The sequence below is a fragment of the Hemiscyllium ocellatum genome, chromosome 18 (genome assembly GCF_020745735.1).
Source record: "Hemiscyllium ocellatum isolate sHemOce1 chromosome 18, sHemOce1.pat.X.cur, whole genome shotgun sequence".
NCBI classification, from domain to species: Eukaryota; Metazoa; Chordata; class Chondrichthyes; order Orectolobiformes; family Hemiscylliidae; genus Hemiscyllium; species Hemiscyllium ocellatum.
The window spans coordinates 45,649,865-45,670,033 of NC_083418.1; the positions used below are offsets into that span (position 1 = coordinate 45,649,865).

Below are 20,169 nucleotides of genomic sequence, written 5' to 3' on the forward strand. Positions count from 1 at the left end.
CAGTCCAGGATGGCCTGTTCTCTGGTTGGTTTTGAATGGACTGGTCCAGGAAAATCAACCCATGTACACTCCAAGAAATTCTCCTCTACAGTATGGTTGCTAATTTGAATTGCTCAATCTATTCACATAATTATAGATATGCCTTTATCACACAAAATTCTCTAATGACATCCCAACATCTCTTTTTCTCTTCCAGTCACATTTTCCTATCTATAATCAAGATATGAGTTTCCATAGGTAATCCCTTTCTTTTAACCAGTTTTGGTAAATATATGGTCCTACTCAAAAGAAATAATTTAATCTAGTCTAAAATTAATCTATATACATAGCTTCACATATTCCCAATAATTAAGCAGATGAACACGGAACACTTGGAGAATTTTGTATCTTTATTATAATTGATAAACTTTAGTGTAAAACAGGGAATCTCTGGAGCAAGACAAAGACAAAAGGAAAGAACTCTACAATCTTCTGAAATGCATAATAGAAGCTTAATTTCGTGGACAGCTCAACAAAATTACCAGTTCTCTTCAAAATACTCAACATCTATGATCTTTGTTTATAGATAAACATAGGATATTGTTGGATTAAACGAACATAACTTTAAGCCAATATGGATGTTTGAAAAAGCCACTATGCTTTTACTTTCTTCTGGGACAGGTTGATCTTGTCACCCAAACTGAGAGCCATTCCCTGTAAGAAAATGGAGATACACAGTGAAGAGGAAATGAAATATAGAACATTTGCTAGATGCTAAAGTATTCAAAGCCTCATTTTGCAATTTTAGATTTTGTGCTGGTAATAACAAGCATAGTCTGACATGAACAGATTACAGTTAATTGCCAATTATTCTAATATATATTACCACTGACCTGACTCTTTGCTCTAATGCGTATGTGACCAGTCACAGGAGCATCTGGTCCAAGATGTACCGGTTTCTCTATGCTGACATTTGCAAGTGCATCTTCTCCAAAAATGGACCGAGCATAAAGATTCGCTGCCATAAAACCACAATAACCAGAAAGAGCCTAAAATATAAAAAGCATTCACATTAGGCTGCCAGATTATACACAAACCAAGCTGTTTTCTAATTGATTTATTTCCTGGCTACCCAAAAGTCTTTCCTGAAACAAATTTAGACAGGGAAACTCCCTTAAATAAATAATTTGAAGCACACACTTGTTGTGGTCTCATCAAACGTATAAGAAACAGAAAATTAAAAATAATTTTCTGAAATTTAAATAGGAAAGCAAAAATTGAGATGCTAAATTCAAAAAGTGAATTTGCAAACTTTTTTATAAAGTTCCTCAAAAGAGATTATTTTTGTTTTGAGAAAATCTTTTAAAAATTGCAATTCACACTTCTGCAATTTTGTAGTAAAAAGCTCAAGTTTGAGAGTTCGTGCATAAAGGAGCACTTCACCTCTCAACAGATCCTCATAGACAATAGATAATAGGTGCAGGAGTAGGCCATTCTGCCCTTCGAGCCTGCACCACCATTCATTATGATCATGGCTGATCATCCTCATAGTAAATCTCCATTACAGATTTTACTGTAATCAGAATGGGATTGCCTCATATACACATAAAAGCAAATGAATAATGTATGCATCACACAGGATTAATGCACTGCTTTACATCCTAATTGTAAACAATATTTAAGTTTTTTTGATAGCCGAAGTCTCCCTTGACTCATCATTTGTTGTCTCAATGATCTCTGTATTATTTTGAAAGGTTTTTGACTCACAAAATGCATTAATATGCTTCATGCCACAATAATTTTAAATGTACCAACTTCTTTTGGTTATTTCATCAAACATGATTCAGTTGGACTTCCAGTTGCCAATCTGCAATCCTGAGTTGAGCAAAGCTATTATTCTGAACAGTTCATTTTTCACTGTGCATAAGTCCTGCTAAGATTTCCTTTATCCAAAATTCAGCACCTTGCATTTATCTTAATTAAAGTCCTTCTGCCACTTTTCAGCCCATTGGCCCATCTGGTCAAGATCCTGTTGTAATCTGAAGTAACCCTCTTCGCTGTCCACTATACCTCCAATTTTGGTGTCATCTGCAAACTTAGTAACTGTACCTCTTATGCTCGCATCCAAATCAGTTATGTAAATGACAAAGTTAAGGACCCAGCACTGATCCTATTGCACTCCACTTGTCACAGGCCTCCAGTCTGAAAAATAACCCTCCACCATCATCCTCTGTCTTCCAACTTTGAGCCAGTTCTGTATCCAAATGGCTAGTTCTCCCTGTATTCCATGAGATCTAACCTTGCTAATCAAGTCTCACATGGTGAACCTTGACGAACGCCTTACTGAAGTCCATATAGATCACATCTACTGCTTTGCCCTCATCAATCCTTTGTCACTTACTCAAAAAGCTCAAATCAAGTTTGTGAGACATGATTTCCCACGCAAAGCCATGTTGACTATCCCTAATCTGGTACATCTGGTCCTTCAGGATTCCCTCCAACAACTTGGCAACCACTGAGGTCAGGCTCACCGGTCTATAGTTCCCTGGCTTGTCCTTACCACCCTTCTTAAAACAGTGGCACCATGTTAGCCAACCTCCAGTTTTCTGGCACCTCACCTTTGACTAATCATTGATACAAATATCTCAGCAAGAGGCCCAGCAAACACTTCTATAGCTTCCCACAGAGTTCTCAGGCACACCCGATCAGGTCCTGGGGATTTATCCACTTTTATGCATTTCAAGACATCCAGCACTTCCTCCTCTGTATTATGGACATTGTGCAAGATGTCACCATCTATTTCCCTATAGACTATATCTTTCTTATCCTTTTCCACAGTAAATACTGATGCAGAATATTCATTTAGTATCTCCCCCATTTTCTGCAGCTCCACACAAAGGCTGCCTTGCTGATCTTTGAGGGGTCCTATTCTCTTCCCAGTTACCCTTTTGTCCTTAATGTATCTGTAAAAACTCTTCGGATTCCCCTTAATTCTATTTGCCAAAGCTATCTCATGTCCCCTTTTTGCCCTCCTGATTTCTTTATACTCTAAGGATTCACTCGATCTATCCTGCCACTGCCACCAAATATCTGCACCCACCTTCTACGTACTGTAGTTTACTCACCATTTTTGTCGACTGTAGATACAAGAAAAAACAAATTGAACGTAACAAGGGTCACATATGAATCATGATTTTCAGAGAAAGTTGATGAGTCATGTTTTGGAGATTGAATTACATGACTATAAAATCCTGCAGTGACATGGCTTACTTAGCTCTTGTTCTGCCTCTAAATTGCACTATGATTTACTAATATAAAAATCAAAGGTCTGTCATGTAACACTAACTCAAACCCAAACCATTACATTCTTATTCACCATCTGCTACCATGCACCTTTGTAACAATTCCATTAGGTGGCAGAGCACAGCAAGAAACAATTATCTAAAATATATTCAGTTATTTGGTTTCTTTACAATGACTCTTAGGATTCTAGATAGACTTATATAGACTGCACATTTCAGCATTGTCATTTTAATCCAACAACCCATAACAACTGAAAGAACTATGGATGCTGTAAATCAGAAACCAAAACAGAAGTTGCTGGAAAAGCTCAGCAGGTCTGGCAATATCCATGGAGAGAAATAAGAATTAGCGTTTCAGATGCTGCCAGACCTGCTGAGCTTTTCCAGCAACTTCTGTTTTTAACCCTCAAAAACTGCAGTTAAATATAAGATTAGTGTTAATTTGGATTGTCCAGACTTTGTTATCTAACCTTAAACAGAGGTTCTCCGCCGCACCTCACCTGTCAACAGTCATACTACATTGTTCCATTGTGTGCACAGTGACAAAAATAACTTTGTAGCTGAATAAGATATCTATTGCGCAAAAGGGAGGTTTTTGCTATCTAACTGAAGTTTCTCTTCTCATCCCCTTGAAGCATCTATCCATGTGCTCCACATCTTCTTCAGTCCATCCAATATTGTCAAAATCCCCAGGATAGCTCTTGCGAACTCCAAAGTAACCAACCCTTCAGCTGGTTCTACTCGAAATTATTATTGCAGATGCAATACCAAGTGAAAATTACTTGAGTTATTTTTTTAAAAAAAGCCACACTCCAAATCCATATCTAGTACAACCTGCTGGAGCGTGATTGATATCAGAACCAGACCATTTGAACTCTTCATAGCGTAGCTCAGGTTCTCATCTTAAATGATCCTAAACTTTAAAAAAAGAGACAGTGCAATTTATCGTGAAATTTAAACAGAATGTGTTGCATTATCCAGTGCAAAATGTTCTTGTTCTTAGAAAGGATCATATGCTCTGATTTGCCACGAATAGTACCATTTCAAATGTCTTCTGAATTTACTCGTAATAACTCAACCTTTTTCCATTCAGTATTATCCCAGGACATAGCATTAACTCCTTAGTGTGAGTATCATCCTTGTGTTTCAGCAAACAAAATGAACATTGCATTAAAGGTTCCCTGCAGCCTAATCACCATCTCTAATTCAATTATGAATTTTCTTCACCCTATGATCTACTGTTGTCCAAACATAATTCACATTTACTGGCCTTGTTGTTTTCTACTCTGCGTTTGGTGAATATATAGTGCACTGAGTTTATTTAGAGTTTTGCTTTATTCACAATTACTTTAACACTATTTGTCGTGAAGCATTTACTGTGCTTTTCTCTTCCTGAATGTAGTACAACAGTCTACAAACACTTTCATTCACATATTCTAATTAAAAACAGTCGTCCAAGAATAGAATTCAGGAATAAATACATTCTACTAAAAAAAAACACATATTTGTATGTTTCATAATAATATATTAAAGTTTGAAGTGCTCCAGTTTGAGCCCACTTTCTTAAAATCAAGTGATAAATTCAAAGCTACCCTGAATATTCAGCAATAAATTTAAACAGAAATACTTTATCACTCAAAATTGATTTTTTTTAAAAATCAGTTTACATTTTTTGATGTACAATGAGAAAATGTTCTACTGGCTTTTCATGAAGATTCAAGTGGTCAGTCAAAAAGTTGAGAATCAATTGCAAGGTTAAACAATATTTGTTTGCTAATTATCTGTGCCTGTGTGTTAGGTTACCAACCCTTCTGCTAGCTATCAACTTCTACTGATGTACACAATCAAAACCCCTCAATTGTGGACACGACTGTTAAATCTCTCTTTGAACTTCTCTGTCTTAAGGAGAGCAATCCCAATTTCTCAAGTCTTGCAACATTACACAAATCCCTTGCTCAGAGTACAACTCTGGCAAATCTCCTCTGCACTCTCTCCAAAGCCCTGACATCCTTCCTAATATGTAGTGCCCAGAATGGACCTCTAACTAATTACTTATTGAGCACAACCAAAAAATAGTTTTTGAACACTTTGCCTGTACTCATAAAGTGAAGTTCCTCTACCTATTTTTCAACAGGTTTTTGAACTTAACTAATCAAAGACCTGCGTTTGTGAATCCACAGTTCTTGGTTTTGCATGCACTTTACAGATGACTATTTACTTAATATTACCCATATTTTTCTCTTCAAAATGTCTCGTTCCAAACTTCACTGCATTCAATCGCATCTGCATGCATCTGCTCATTTCACTCATCTATCCAAGTGCTCTGAAAATTGGCTTCATCCTTGTGGTTTAGTACATTGCCATGCTTTTTTGACATGTCTAAACTTGGAAAATATACCCCAAGTCCAGTTCATCATTCAGCATCAAAAACAGCAGTGGTCCTCGAGGACATCAATGTAGAATTCTTTCAGAATGAACAGATGTGTTACACTTGGCTTTTTTTCTCTTAGACAATTTTCTAGAATGGGTGTCAATGTCCCTACAATCCCATGAACTTTGTATTGTTAAGGTGTGCAATGAGGTTTTTTTTTTAAGTACCTTCTAGAAACTCTACATATAGGGACACATGTACTCAAAAGATTTTAAAGAAATAACTAATTTTGTTCAGGTTAAGAATCAGGGTTGCAAAAACTAACTAAGATCAAGTACAGAGAGTGGACTTATAGAAGAAATCGACAATGCGTAAAAATAAAGAATCATGTGTTTGGGCTTTTTCATAAAAACATGGGTATTAAAACAAATATCAAAGCAGTACACACCTTCTCTGGAGTCAAACACTTCATGTTGGTAGACTTAAGAATGTGCTGCAAGTATTCATTGAGGTCAGTAATATTTGTGTTAACTGTAACCTTCAGCAGAAAAATAAAACAAATTAGGAGAAGCGAATCCTCATTTACAAAAACTTAGCTTAATCCTTAAAAGAGAAACATTATTTTGGCAGGTTATTTCTCTACCTTGTTCTCCCACTCAAACTCAGCCCACATCTGACGAAATTCTGCATCAGTGCACACGGCAGGCTGTATATAGTCCATGATATCAATGTGAATGTCACTCAGTACCACACAGTTTCGATCACTAGCAGCCCCAGATATGTCATACACTGCAAGCGCAAATGAGATACAATGATCAGCTAATTTTCCAGTGGAAAAATTCATTTCATAAGTTCAAACATGTAAAAAGTTCAAATTTCAATTTCCCATTGCCGAGAACATCAAAGACACATTGGTTTAAGCTTTGCATAACACTATTGCTTACAATTGCTGAAAGAAAAGGCATGTTGCTAGTTTAATAAAATGCACCAAAAAAATCTTTAATAAGGAAAACAGCAAAAACTCTAAGAACAGCATATATTTAGCAATACCAGAAAAAAGTGTTTTTGGCTAAATATGAAATTCCTACTCACCTATATTACCAAAGATAATGCCATTTTCTGTTGATGCTACTTTGACATTGGCCTTAATGTTAGCAAAATCATGTGGAGCCAAAGTTAGAGGTGAAGGTTTCTCAACCAGTTTTAGATCACCTATTAAAAACAAAGCAAACACGATTCACATTTAACACCTGGTGATCTCATTTCTTTATTGAAGCAACCTTACAAAGTGATTAATGTGATCAAAGTAGAATACATATTTTTTAAATTGATGGCTTTTAGCAGTGCAGTCAATAATTTTGAGTCAAAAGATTCAAACTTGAAAGCCCATTTGAACACTCCAATACAGAAAGTTAACTGACACTGCAGTGCATTTCGAAGGATTTCTGCATTGAAACAGCTGCTTTCTTTCAGACAGGAATCACATATTGGTATGATGTATGTGAATAACACTGTAGAAAAGTAGTTGGTTGTAAAACATTTTAAGTCAGAAAAGGTATATTTAAAAATTAGGAACTTTTTCAACCCGTCCAAGCCGACCAGATATACCAACCCAATCTAGTCCCACCTGCCAGCACCCTGCCCATATCAATCCAAACCCTTCCTATTCATATACCCATCCAGCTGCCTTTTAAATGTTGCAATTGTATCAGCCTTCACCATTTCCTCTAGCAGCTCATTCCATACATGTACCACCCTCTGCGAGAAAAAATTGTCCTTTAGGTCTCTTTCATATCTTTCCCCTCTCACCCTAAACCAATGCCCTCTAGTTCTGGACTCCCGATCCCAGGGAAAATCCTTTGTCTATTTACGCTATCCAAGCCCCTCATAATTTTGTAAACCTCTATAAGGTCATCCCTCCACCTCCGACACTCCAGGGAAAACAGCCCCAGCCTGTTCAGCCTCTCCCGATAGCTTAAATCCTCCAGCCCTGACAACATCCTTGTAAATCTTTTCTGAACCCTTTCAAGTTTCACAACATCTTTCCGATAGGAAGGAGACCAGAATTGCACGCAATATTCCAACAGTGGCCTAACCAATGTCCTGTACAGCCGCAACATGACCTCCCAATTCCTGTACTCAGTACTCTGACCAATAAAGGAAAGCATACCAAACGCCACCTTCACTATCCTATCGACCTGCCACTCCACTTTCAAGGAGGTATGAACCTGCACTCCAAGGTCTCTTTGTTCAGCAACACTCCCTAGGACCTTACCATTAAGTGTATGCGTCCTGCTAAGATTTCCTTTCCCAAAATGCAGCACCTCCCATTTATCTAAATTAAACTCCAGCTGTCACTTCTCAGCCCATTGGCCCATCTGATCAAGATCCTGTCGTAATCTGAGATAACCTTCTTTGCTGAAGGAGAAAGTGAGGTCTGCAGATGCTGGAGATCAGAGCTGGAAATGTGTTGCTGAAAAAGCGCAGCAGGTCAGGCAGCATCCAAGGAACAGGAAATTCGATGTTTCGGGCATAAGCCAGTCTGAAAGACAACCCTCCACCACCACCCTCTGACCACTAACTTTGAGCCAGTTCTGCATCCAAATGGTTAGTTCTCCCTGTATTCCGTGCCAACATCCAAATTCTAAGTGTTAAAGCTTTGGTGATATTCTTTCCTCTTTTAAAAGCAGTATTTTCCTTGAGGATATGTGCATTCCAGTTCTAGCATTGTCTCAAGGCCTCTTTATTGGCTTCTTTGGCAATGCTGAAAACCTGCCTTTTCCAGCTGGTATTCCTGCTATTCTAAAAGCAACCTTTGGTTAAGGATCTCTCATTTAAACATCTGTGACTATAACTAAACATAAAGATCTTAATTTGAGATGCTCTATATTCACAGCATGCTTAGTACATTCACCGAATGATTTGTGAGGGTGAGAAAATAAGGTTTGGTCAGCACGGTGACTCAGTGGTTAGCATTGCTGCCTCACAACACATCCACCTGGGTTCGATTCCACCTTCAAGCAATTGTCTGTGTGGAATCTGCACGTTCTCCCCGTGTCTGCATGGGTTTCTGCCAGGTGCTCCAGTTTCCTCCTACCGTCCAAAGACATGCAAGTTAGATGGATTGGCCATGCTAAATTACCCAGAATGTTCAGGGATATATAGGTGCTTTAACTGTGTGGGGTTACAGGGATAGGGTGGGGGGGGAATAGGTCTAGGTGGGATGCTCTTCAGATGGTTGGTGTGCACTCATTGGGTCAAATGGCCTGTGTACACATTGCAGGGATTCTATGGAAGATGCATCACAACTCTCAGTCTTCTTCCTCTTCATTCTTAAAGAAAGTAAGTGGGTAAAAGCCATACTTGTATGGTCCCCTGCTGGCAGGGGAGAATGAGATCACTTAAGGGCCACTTCCCACTCTGCCACAATTTTCCAGACCCACGGAGGAGTTCAATATGGAAATGGCAATAAAGAGAAAATCCAGGAGATTATCCTGATTGGGCATGGAGAGGGTCCATCAATGATGTGCTTTCCAATGTCAAGCAACCTAGCTCTCCTAGATGCTTCCTTCAATAGTCCTCTACTACCTAGTCCTGTGCTAGCTAATCTGACTCACTGAGGTAGAACTTCATCCCAACTAAGAAGTGGATGTCCTGCCTTCAGCCAATTAATAGTTTACACAACATTATATAGCTTTGAGTCTGCTGTAACTGATAATGAGACAATCCTCGTGGATTCCTTGGGTGAGAGGGTGGAAAATCTGACCATCTGGAAAACCACACCCAGAATTTTTGAATTAACAACGAAAACATACCCAATGTGGCTAATTCCAGAGTGCAATTCTGAAGTGTGTCACTGGTTTGATTGACCACAAGTACATCTAGTACAATATCATATTGATTAACATGTACATAGGCTTCTGCGTATACTGGATCAGAGAAACCAGTCAGTTGTGTGACCTAAAAGAGAGGAAAATATAATTAATTCAATATTTCTTTCCAGAAGAGAGCCAACATTAAACCTTGCTAAAATAGAACTTTTGGTCAAAAGTGGTTATGTGGAATATATTAGGATCAAAGTAAAAAAGGATCAGACTTGCATAAAACAGGATTGCATGTACAAAGAATGAACCATTATTTCCTAATTTTTGTTCATTGTTCATTGTTAACAAACTTGGAAATATTGCACAATTCTATCAGACACCATAGATCATGGCACATAAGAAAACCTGGTGTATAAAATAATCAGGCTTTGTCGAGCCAAAAATCATATTTAGGCTACAACTTGACAGTAACCAACTCTTGTCACATAAGGAGTTGGCCTTAATTTTATATTTTATTCCCTTTATATGTTGACACATTGGATCAAAGAGTCAATTTGACTTTTCAGATAGGGTGATGGGTGGGAGTATAAGACCTATCGATACTGAGCAGGTCATGTCTTGCAAATAATGAACAGAAATGGGTCCTCCAAAAAAGGAACAAAGCCAATTGAAGCGAGCCAAATCAAACAATCAGTCCAGTCGTCTTCAGAACAGATGGTTGGTGTAGCACTTTATAAAATGAAGATGTCTAATGTTGCAGGAGAAGACTAAGATCACTCAGCTACAAAAGTCTTCATGTCAAAATTATCAAATTCCAGCAATTCATCATATAGTAGGAACAATGTCAGATGCAGCAGACAATGAATGTGAATAGAAAGGCATCCTGTAGAATCAATTAATTCAGTAAAACAAATCACAATGTAATTTGAATTATTGGGGATTGCTTACTTACAATTCAAAATGATGACCATCTACTCCCACACCAGCAAATCAATCTATATTCTATACTGAAGCTGACCCACAGTTTTGGGATGATTTCGAGGATTCCAAAGGTCAAATTACATTCTGCAATGTGGTACATACACTTTCAGTAAGAAAAGACATTGCAGAGTCCCAATAACTACCCAACTAAAAAGAATAATATGCTCAAATTTTTTCAAAGCTGATTTTGGCTGGTTATATATGAAACTACAACTTACTGCCATAACAATGGCAAGATTAATAGTGCTCATTGTTATTTATACTAATTGTTGCAGGAATATCAAACAAGGGCAGATGTCATCTCAACATACAATAAAAGATATTGCCCCAGATGTGGTGTTCCACTGTTAACTTTGTGAAAAAAAGCATCAAGCATACTGTTTTGTTATTGAAATGCAATGAGCAGCATGAAGGTGTGTGTTAGACATGAATTGACGAGCCACACCAAACTTAATCAAGTCATTTCTGTTAAAGTACACTTTTAGTAATATCAGTCAATCCCTCTGGAACTGAAAATGAACTATGACAAAACAAGACCCTCAATCCTTCAGATTCTAATTATTGGAATATTTTAAAAATGTATTTGGTTTAATATTCCATTTTCTTTCCATTTTTATCTCTCTCTTAATCTGATCTTAAAAGTCACTACCTATATTTGGCATTGAATACACTAACTCTACACTTCCTTCTCAGAACTGGTGCTGTACCTATCCATCTGACTGCTTTGGGAGTTAACAGATACACACCATGTCCACTTCCATCCCTGATGCCTGATTTCCCTCACTGAACTGTTGTTAACTCATACTTTCAGCAAAAAAGAAAACATGCAAGGCCAAAGCAAAGGTAGACATTGTTAGTTTCCAGAAGATAATACATATCAACACATTGTGTGTTGCTGGACACCATCAGTTTGCCCTGAAACTATAAATTATGGTTCCTCAAGTGAAACCATTTTAGATGAACACTATTGCTCAGCAAATCTGAGCCCTTTGGCACACTTGACCATCAAGATAAACTAAAGAACTTTAATAAGGGTAGCCATATTTTGATCAATTGCACAATGCCGCTCGGTAAAGAAGAAAGCTTTTTTCAGATGTTTGTGCTATATTAAGCAAGTCATTATATGAATAATCACTGGTGGAATGCCACACAAAATCTGTGTTACAGCACACAAATACATCAATGTTGAACTTCAATTGACAAGTTAAGGCAGTTTCAACTCAGATCTGTTACAGTTTCAAATATTCAAAAAAGGTCAGGGCAAAGAACTGGTAAAACTGCTTGGTCATTATTACAAAAACTATCAACAGAATACAATCTCTGTTTATGCACACTCACAAAATAGATCTCAGCACCAGGGGAAACATTAGGCATCAAGCCTGGATTGTAATAATAGGTTCATACAAATGTTTGCTTAATGATCACAAAAAGATGTGCATTTTCACAGTACCTTGCTGAGCTTGGATGTTAAGGGATCAGAAGTTTCTTTCCGTTGTGTGTTACCCATTGCAGCCAATAAGCTCAGCTGAAACTGGTCCTCCTTAGAGGTCATCTCATTCTTGGCCATCAGCTGCATAAAGGAAATGGGATCATCGGCCTGTACCAATACATTCCTTTTTTCAGATTGTTTCTAAATGGCAAAGAGGAAAGAATTTAAAGTGGTAAGTACTCAAAATAAATTTAAACAGCAAACAGGCATTTTTACACCAGTAAAGTGACTGAGAGGATCCCCATTTCTTTCAGAAGTTAACGACCAACACACACAATCCTAAAATACGAATCATAGTTCACTAGACTCCCTGTGAAAATAACAGTTCTAACCCAGTCCAATCAATTTTCCCTGAGAGTGAAGGGCCACACTTTACCAGTTCCTTTGGTATGCAATGGAAACGCAAAGGTTGAAGAATGGAGAAGAAATTATTTCCAAAACTTTCCAGAAGTAATTTTACATTGATCACACGTTATAACAAGCATATACAAGCTAGTAACAAGTAACACATTTACAGTAATTTTAATGTAGCAAAACATCCCAACACACTTCTCAAATAAAATCTGAAACATAACTATATAAGGAGACTTTAGGACAGGAGGTGGTTTATGAAGCATTTCAAAAGGGGAAGAGATTTGAGAAAATTCAGAGTAGACTGCACTAACCCTTTGTTTAGCATGTGAAATATTTGCTCCGTGAAAATGGCACAATAAACGATAAATAAAAATTACCATAAGGTGACCCATCATAAGGGTGGGTTACATTTCTCACTGGCAATAGTATTTAACCTGGCTGACTCCAGAAGTTCTTCCAGTCAGAAACCTGCTGTTTGCTCATTTGGCAATGGGGAGTGCAAAATGATATCAGCGACCAGTTAGATCCTGTATCTCTTAAAATCATGACTTCTTGTCCTTCTCCCCCTGTTCTCGGAGTAAACTTCACCCACAGAGGCCAAGTCTTTGCAGAGATTTGGCACGAACTCCATACACAGCCCCTGCCTCGGCTGTGCGCTCTCCTGCAGCTCCTCAGCTCTGCAGCTCTTCTTGGGGTCTCCTTTACTAACTTCATTAATGCCACTGGCTTGGCTTCTTTTACCACATCTTTTTCCAGTGTCTTTCTTTAATGACCAGCATTGTGACTTTATGTGTCCCACTTTCTAGCAGTGAAAACAACTTTTCCCAGTGCCCTTCTGAAACCACCGGCACTGTAATTTTCTGTGTCCCACATCATAACAGTGAAAACACCGGAGGCCTTTCACCTCCTTGGGCTTCTTTAACACGTGGTAAAATTTTAACGCATGACCCTTAGTTTCGTAGTGTAGTATCTCCCTTTCTCCCAATTTCTATTCCTCATAAGATGAAATTCTGGCCGGAAAGTTGTCTTATGCACCAGCGTGTATTCACCTGCTAATTCTGCTGCTCTTCTCAGTTTCTGAATTCTTTGTCCCTCCACATGAATTTTTACCATCTCTGGAAGTGAGTTTTTAAACTCCTCCAACAGAATAATCTCTCTTAGAGCCTCAAGTGTCCTAGCTATTTTCAAATCATGCACCTATCGATCAAATTGACTATGTTTAATTCTTTCGAACTAAATATAAGTCTGACCTGGTTCCTTCTTTGAACTTCTGAACCGCTACCTATATGCTTCTGGTACCGATTCATAAGCACTTAAAATAACCTGTTGAACCTCTTCATAATCTCTTGACACCTCATCCGACAATGTGGCAAATATCTCACTAGTTCTGCCGACCAATTTAGTCTGAACTGGAATTACCCATAAATCCTCGGACCATTCCATCAACCAACTTTTCATATGAAATAAAGAAAACTTCAACATTTTTCCATCAAAATATGGCAGAATTTCAACATATTTATATCAATCACTACCTTCGCTTTTAATCTCCATCCTGTTAACTTGACTTTGCTGACTAAGTTGCAACTTCAAGTTCAAATTCGCTCTCTCTTTCTCCCCTCTCTTTGCTCAGCCAAGACATTTATCTCTCTCTCATCTCTCTCTCTCTTTGTTCTTCTCTCTCTTTGTTTGTCTTCCAACTCCACTTTCCTCAATTGTAATTTAAGTTTTGCTACCTCTATTGCACTTGCCAGTTCCTCTGACACACTTAAATGTTTGAGTAATTCCCTTACAATTTCAGCTTTCCTTGTGTCCTTGGTTAAACCCAAATTCAACTTATTTACTATTTCTAAAAGTATGGCCTTTTTCTTTCCTTCTAAACTTCCTTGGCAAATTTGAGAATCATCTTCACACCCCAGAACCTCTTCTGCAATTTTAAGAGCCGTTTCTCTCATTTTTAATTTAATCAACCAAAAGTCACCGAAATGAAACAAATGATCTTACCTATGTTTTATTTAAAGATCTAGGCCACTAATCTGCAAATGTTTCAATCTGCTGGGATTTTTATGCACCCCCATTCTATTCAAATCTATCTCAACCAGTTTAAATCAAGGACCAGAGCCCCAAAACTGTTATCATATGGGGTAAACGCTCCTGCCTAGTTTAAAACCAGCAACATTGAAAAGATTTAGCCCATGCAATAATCTGTAAAAATCGAGTGGCTAAGAACTATTTCAAGTAAAAAATTAACAACTTTATTTCTTAAAATATACCAGAATAATTAATGAACCACTATTTATAACTTATTTTTTTAACCTAGCTTTTAACTTCCCTTCTATAATACTAGTCCAAGTTGGGAGGAGCAGTCCTATTTGGAACAAGGGAAAATAGTCTGACACTGCTTATTTCTGCATTTCTCCAAACCGGCATGCCCTTTTCACTATGGGCTGCCAGTGTCATTACATTCTGTTACAGTAGTCTGAATAAGAAACTTGATATGCTTACTGTTCATTCCTCATGTTTTGAGTTTTTAAAAATCAGCAGTATTTCACTGGCATGCATACTTGGTATTGTCAAATCTTAACTTCCACTGAAGTTGTGTGTACTTCTTCATAAAATATATTCACAGGATATTTTGTAGCAAAAACAATTACTCAGCATAACTATTAATGTAACATATGGTAGACTTTTATGTAAGTTACCTTTTGAGTTTGCTTTTCCTCTTCCAGTTTTGCTGATAGCATTTGAGAGAGAGATTTTCTGCATTCTTTGTTGAAGATGTTGTTCATCAGTGGGGAACATTCTGAAAGGACTTTAAGACACAGTGAGATACGGTCCACGTCATCGTCTGTGATTGATTTCTTTGGGAGTGATGATTTACCAAGGTGTAAAATGCTGGCCATGATCAGCATGGCCTCTGCAGCAAAACTCTAAAAACAATACAGAAAAATGTCAGAAATAGGAGGTGTAGATCAGACTGCCCATGGAACTGCATGGCCATTCAGTAAGTTCTTCTATGTTAATTTCACTTTTTCATCCTCTTCTCATTTTTCTTAATGCCCCATGATGAAAAATCAAACAATTTATATCTTACATACTTAGGAACTGAGTATCACAGCCTTCCTGGCTACAGGATATCAAAGATTCAAAGCACTTCGTCAAACATTTTTGCTCTCTATCCAGGAGTTGCTTGTGTAGACAATGCCCTGATAAATTATTGCATGTGTAACTGACACCCAAGAAAGGATTTGAAGCATATCAATTATTAGGTCACACACACACATACAAGTACCAGAGAGAATGTTATTCCCAATATTATACTCCATCCACCAACTTCTTGCCTTAACACTTATCCGTTCTGTTATCTTTTTGAGATTTGTGTCTCCTGCTCATATTCTAATGTTGCTATCTAACTCAATCATCAGAAAACTTGGTTATATTATATTCAGTAATCCTCACCCAGGTTATGTTATGGAATGCAAGTGCTAAAGATCAAACGTTGATCATAGTATTACAAACTACTACCTGTTTAGATGTTCCATTTGCTGACTGCTCACCAACCCTTCAGCCAAGTTAAACAATTACCCCAACCTCACTGACCTTAAATGTGTGCATCAACCAAATTTCTGGCATTCAACTTCTTCAGATACCTATAAACTGATACCTCTCATCTACTCTGCTAGCTATATTCTCAAAAACCTACAAATTTCCAAACTCTATTTACAATCTTGTAAAAAATAAGTGAAATTATTTAAATCAAGAATTGAAGAGTCCCACTGTTAGCAGTGTAAACACCAAATTAATGCCATTGGTCCATTTTAAATTAAATAACTGCCTTCACTTAATACATTACATCATGCCTACAGCATTGTGTCATGCCTCGGTATATTATGAACTTTCAGTCAAGACTTTCATATTTTAAAACAGGACACAAAGATTACTAAAATGGCCACCGCAAATCATATGATCTTTTAATCTGAGTTTCAGACAGTCCAAAGTTTCAAGTGAATACCTGGTTAAATGTGGATATTTGCAGCCATCCAAGGAATTCTACATCCCTTTGTTTAAAGATAAATCGACACAAAACAATGATAGAATTCCAGCCAGCCTCTCTATTTCTCCTTGGACTAAAAAGAATATTGAAACTCAATGTCGAAGACAGATGTGATTAGTTCCTAATCAACCTTGCATTGCATTGTAATGGTCCAGCTCATCCAATCTGGACTGTGTGCACAAAAGGGCATTTTCTATGCTGTAGATCTCTATTACTCTACCGATCACTCTTACCTCCTGCGAAGAAGTGAAAAACCTAGAGAAAAGAAATTAAAGAACAAAAACTCTTGGCAAGCCAAAGGAAACTTTAACAAACCCTTAGGGTGTTGAACTGCATTTCGCAGATTTTCTCTTTCCACCCATAAAACCGATAATTTGTTTGTTGTTCAAGTATGCTTATATAAGGGTATAAAGGGGTTAAAATATAACTAATGCAGCAATATTTTAAAGCCTGCACCTGTTTGTGGTTGGAATGTATTTATTTGTAGTAAACAGAATTTAAGTACAGGAAATTTGCCAGTGTTCTCTGCAAACGTGATTCCAACAGTTGGGCACTCTGCATACTTTTATTATATCATTAATATTTGTGGCAACTCAGGTGTCGCATGGCTTCCAGATCAGTGCATTTTCTCAAGTAGATCATAATACAACATTTATGCCACAAGTTTCTTGTCACCCTGCCTATCTGGATTCCTTTAAATTATTCAATGTTATTTGCCTGAATTGCTCCTGATGAGTTCAATATTTTAATCACTCTTCAGATAGAAACACAGAATGGTTACAGTACAGGAAGTCATTCAACTCATTACATCCATGGTAACTTTCTGCAGGCACAACTCAGCTAAATTTCTTTTTTCTATCCTTTTCCCAAAGCTCTAAAATATATTTCATCCTTTGTTTCATTGTCATGCATGTTAAACCAGTGCCCTCGGAGTCTCACCTTGTCTACCAATAGTAATGATTTCTCCCGGTCTACCCTCTACAGACCCCTCGTGACTTTTCTGTGCCTCTGTCAAATTTGCTTTCAATCTTTTCTTATGTGAACATTGAGTTTATGAAATCTGTTTATGCAATGGATGTTTCCTGTTCCTGGAACAATTCCTGTAAGCTTATCTGCAGCTGCTGGAACACCTTTACATCCTTCCTAAAATGTGGTGCTGAGAACTGGGTGTAATGCTCCTGTTAAGGCTAAAACAGTTTTCCATAAAGATTCATTCTATGTCCTTCCTTTAGTACTCTATGCCTCTATTTATAAAGTCCAGAATCCCACATGCCTGATTAATCACTTTCTCAAACTATTCAGTCACCTTCAAAAGTTTGCACACACAAGCCCCTCATTTCTGACATCCTCTGTGGAATCAAATCCTTTACTTCAGATTGCCAGTATGTACTCTTCCTAATAAAGCATATTTTTCCACAGTGATCTGCTTCAAATTTCATCTGCCAAGTGTCCATTCATTTCAGCAGCATGTCTACATTCTCTTGAAGTCTATCATTCTACTACTTACTTCCAGATTTTGTGTCATTAACTCAATCAAGTTAATTAGATACAATTCACCTTTAATACATCGAAGTTGGTTTGCCTAAACATCCTGCATATAAGGAAGGTCAAAGATTATGCCAACACCTGTCAAACTTACACTATTACTTCCATCAGTAATCTAGGATGTTTCTGATCCAATGCAAAGTACTCATGTAATACCTCAGCCATGCTGTGCCTCAATATTTAAATCCCTTTGCTGGTCTCTAATTGACCCTAGTCACCTATCATATACCCTCTCATTCCGCTTCATCTCTTTCACAATTGCATCAGGCATCCAGGATCTCTGGTTTTGTTTGTTCTACCTTTTCCCATTATGAAATAAATAACTTATTCCTGTATTCTCTACTGAATTTCTAAGTGACTACGATAGATTCATAGCCCTTCATTATGGTCTTCGCCAGAAGTGGAAATCTAGTTCTACCCGATAAAACTCTGTCATGATTTCAAAGGGCCCTATCAGATCACCTCTCTGTTCTGCTTTTCAGGAGAAAGAATCCCAGCTTGTTCAGTCCTTCCTGATAGTGGTAACGCCTCAGTTTGATGCTGTCCATATCCTTTTTTTGTACATTGCTCATACCTTCATGTCTTTTTATAAAGGTGGAGACAAGAAATGCTCATATAAAATTAAGTAGTGTGTTCAGATGAGATGTGAAGGCTCAGTTAGGGTGATTGAGAATTTAAGGTAGCCAGGAAAGACCTAAAGAGAGAGCTAAGACGAGCGAGGAGGGGACATGAGAAGTTGTTGGCGGATAGGATCAGGGAAAACCCTGAAGCTTTTTCTAGGTATATAACGGATATAAGAATGACTTGAGTAAGATTAGGGCCAATCAAGGACATGAGTGGGAAGTTATGCATGGAGTCCAAGGAGGTAGGGGAAGTGCTATTTGGAAAGAGACAAATGTTGTCAAGGAGAATATTGAGAAACAGGTTACCAGCCCAGATGGAATTGAGGTTCACAAGGAAGAGGTGTTAGAAATTCTGGAAAGTGTGAAAATAGATAAATCCCCTGAGCCAGATGGGATTTATCCTAGAATTCTCCGAGAAGCCAGGGAGAAGATTACTGAGCCTTTGGTCTTGATCTTTATGTTGTCATTGTCTACAGGAATAGTGCCAGAAGACTGGAGGATAGCAAATGTTGTTCTCTTGTTCAAGAAGGGGAGTAGAGACAAATCTGGTAAATATAGACCAGTGAGCCTTACTTCGGTGTTGGTAAAGTGTTGGAAAATGTTATAAGAGATAGGATTTATAATCATCTTGAAAGGAATAAATTGATTAGGGATAGTCAGCATGGCTTTGTGAAGGGTAGGTCGTGCCTCACAAACCTTGAGTTCTTAGAGAAGGTGACCAAACAGGTGGATGGGGGTAAAGCCATTGATGTGGTGAATATGGATTTCAGTAAAATGTTTGATAAGGTTTCCCATGATAGGCTGTTGCACAAAATATGGAGGGATGGGATTGAGGGTGATTTAGAGGTTTGGATCAGACATTGGCAAGCTGAAAGTAGAATGAGGGTGGTGGCTGATGGGAAATGTTCATCCTGGAGTTCAATTACTAGTGGTGTACCACAAAGATCTGTTTTGGGTCCACTGCTGTTTGTAATTTTTATATAAGACCTGGATGAGGACATAGAAGGATGGGATTAATAAATTTGCGGATGACACCTAAGGTTGGTACAGTTATGGATAGTGCAGAAGGGCATTGTAGTTACAGAGGGACATAAATAAGCTGCACAGCTGGGCTGAGAGGTTGCACATGGAGTTTAATGTGGAAAGGTGTGAGGTGATTCACTTTGGAAGAAGTAACAGGAATGCAGAGGACTGGGCGAATGGTAGATTCTTGATATTGTAGATGAGCAGGTAGACCTCTGTGTATACATAGACCCCTTAAAGTTGCCATCCAGGTTGATAGTGTTGTTAAGAAGGCATCTGGGTATGTTCTCTTTTATTGGTAGAGTGTGTGTTTCGGAACCATGAAGTCATGCTGCAGCTATACAAAACTCTGGTGCGGCTGCACTTGGAGTATTGCGTACAATACTGATCACAGCATTATAGGAAGAACGTGGAAGCTTTGGAAAGGGTTCAGAGGAAGTTTATCAGCATGTTGCCTGGTATGGAGGGATGGACTTACGAAGAAAGATTGAGGGACGTGAGGCTGTTTTCATGAGAGAAGATTGCGAGGTGACTTAACTGAGACATATAAGATCATCAGAAGGTTCGATCAGGTGGACATTGAGAGCATCTTTGCTCAGATGGTGATGGCTAGCACAATGGGGCATT

General features: G+C 38.0%; 1 protein-coding gene across 1 annotated transcript in view; it reads right to left on the reverse strand.

Annotated features, from left to right (window-relative positions):
• Nucleotides 1-370: 370 nt before the first annotated feature.
• Nucleotides 371-20,169, reverse strand: part of copb1 (COPI coat complex subunit beta 1) — a 46,195-nt gene continuing 26,396 nt past the window's right edge. Inside the window, exons 15-22 of the mRNA XM_060838933.1 lie at nucleotides 15,000-15,227; nucleotides 11,908-12,087; nucleotides 9,468-9,612; nucleotides 6,745-6,864; nucleotides 6,296-6,441; nucleotides 6,101-6,190; nucleotides 873-1,028; nucleotides 371-693 (exon numbers count right to left, since the gene is read on the reverse strand). Of these exons, the coding sequence (XP_060694916.1) occupies nucleotides 634-693; nucleotides 873-1,028; nucleotides 6,101-6,190; nucleotides 6,296-6,441; nucleotides 6,745-6,864; nucleotides 9,468-9,612; nucleotides 11,908-12,087; nucleotides 15,000-15,227 (1,125 nt within the window). The 3' untranslated portion in view covers nucleotides 371-633. The remainder of the gene's footprint in view (nucleotides 694-872; nucleotides 1,029-6,100; nucleotides 6,191-6,295; nucleotides 6,442-6,744; nucleotides 6,865-9,467; nucleotides 9,613-11,907; nucleotides 12,088-14,999; nucleotides 15,228-20,169) is intronic.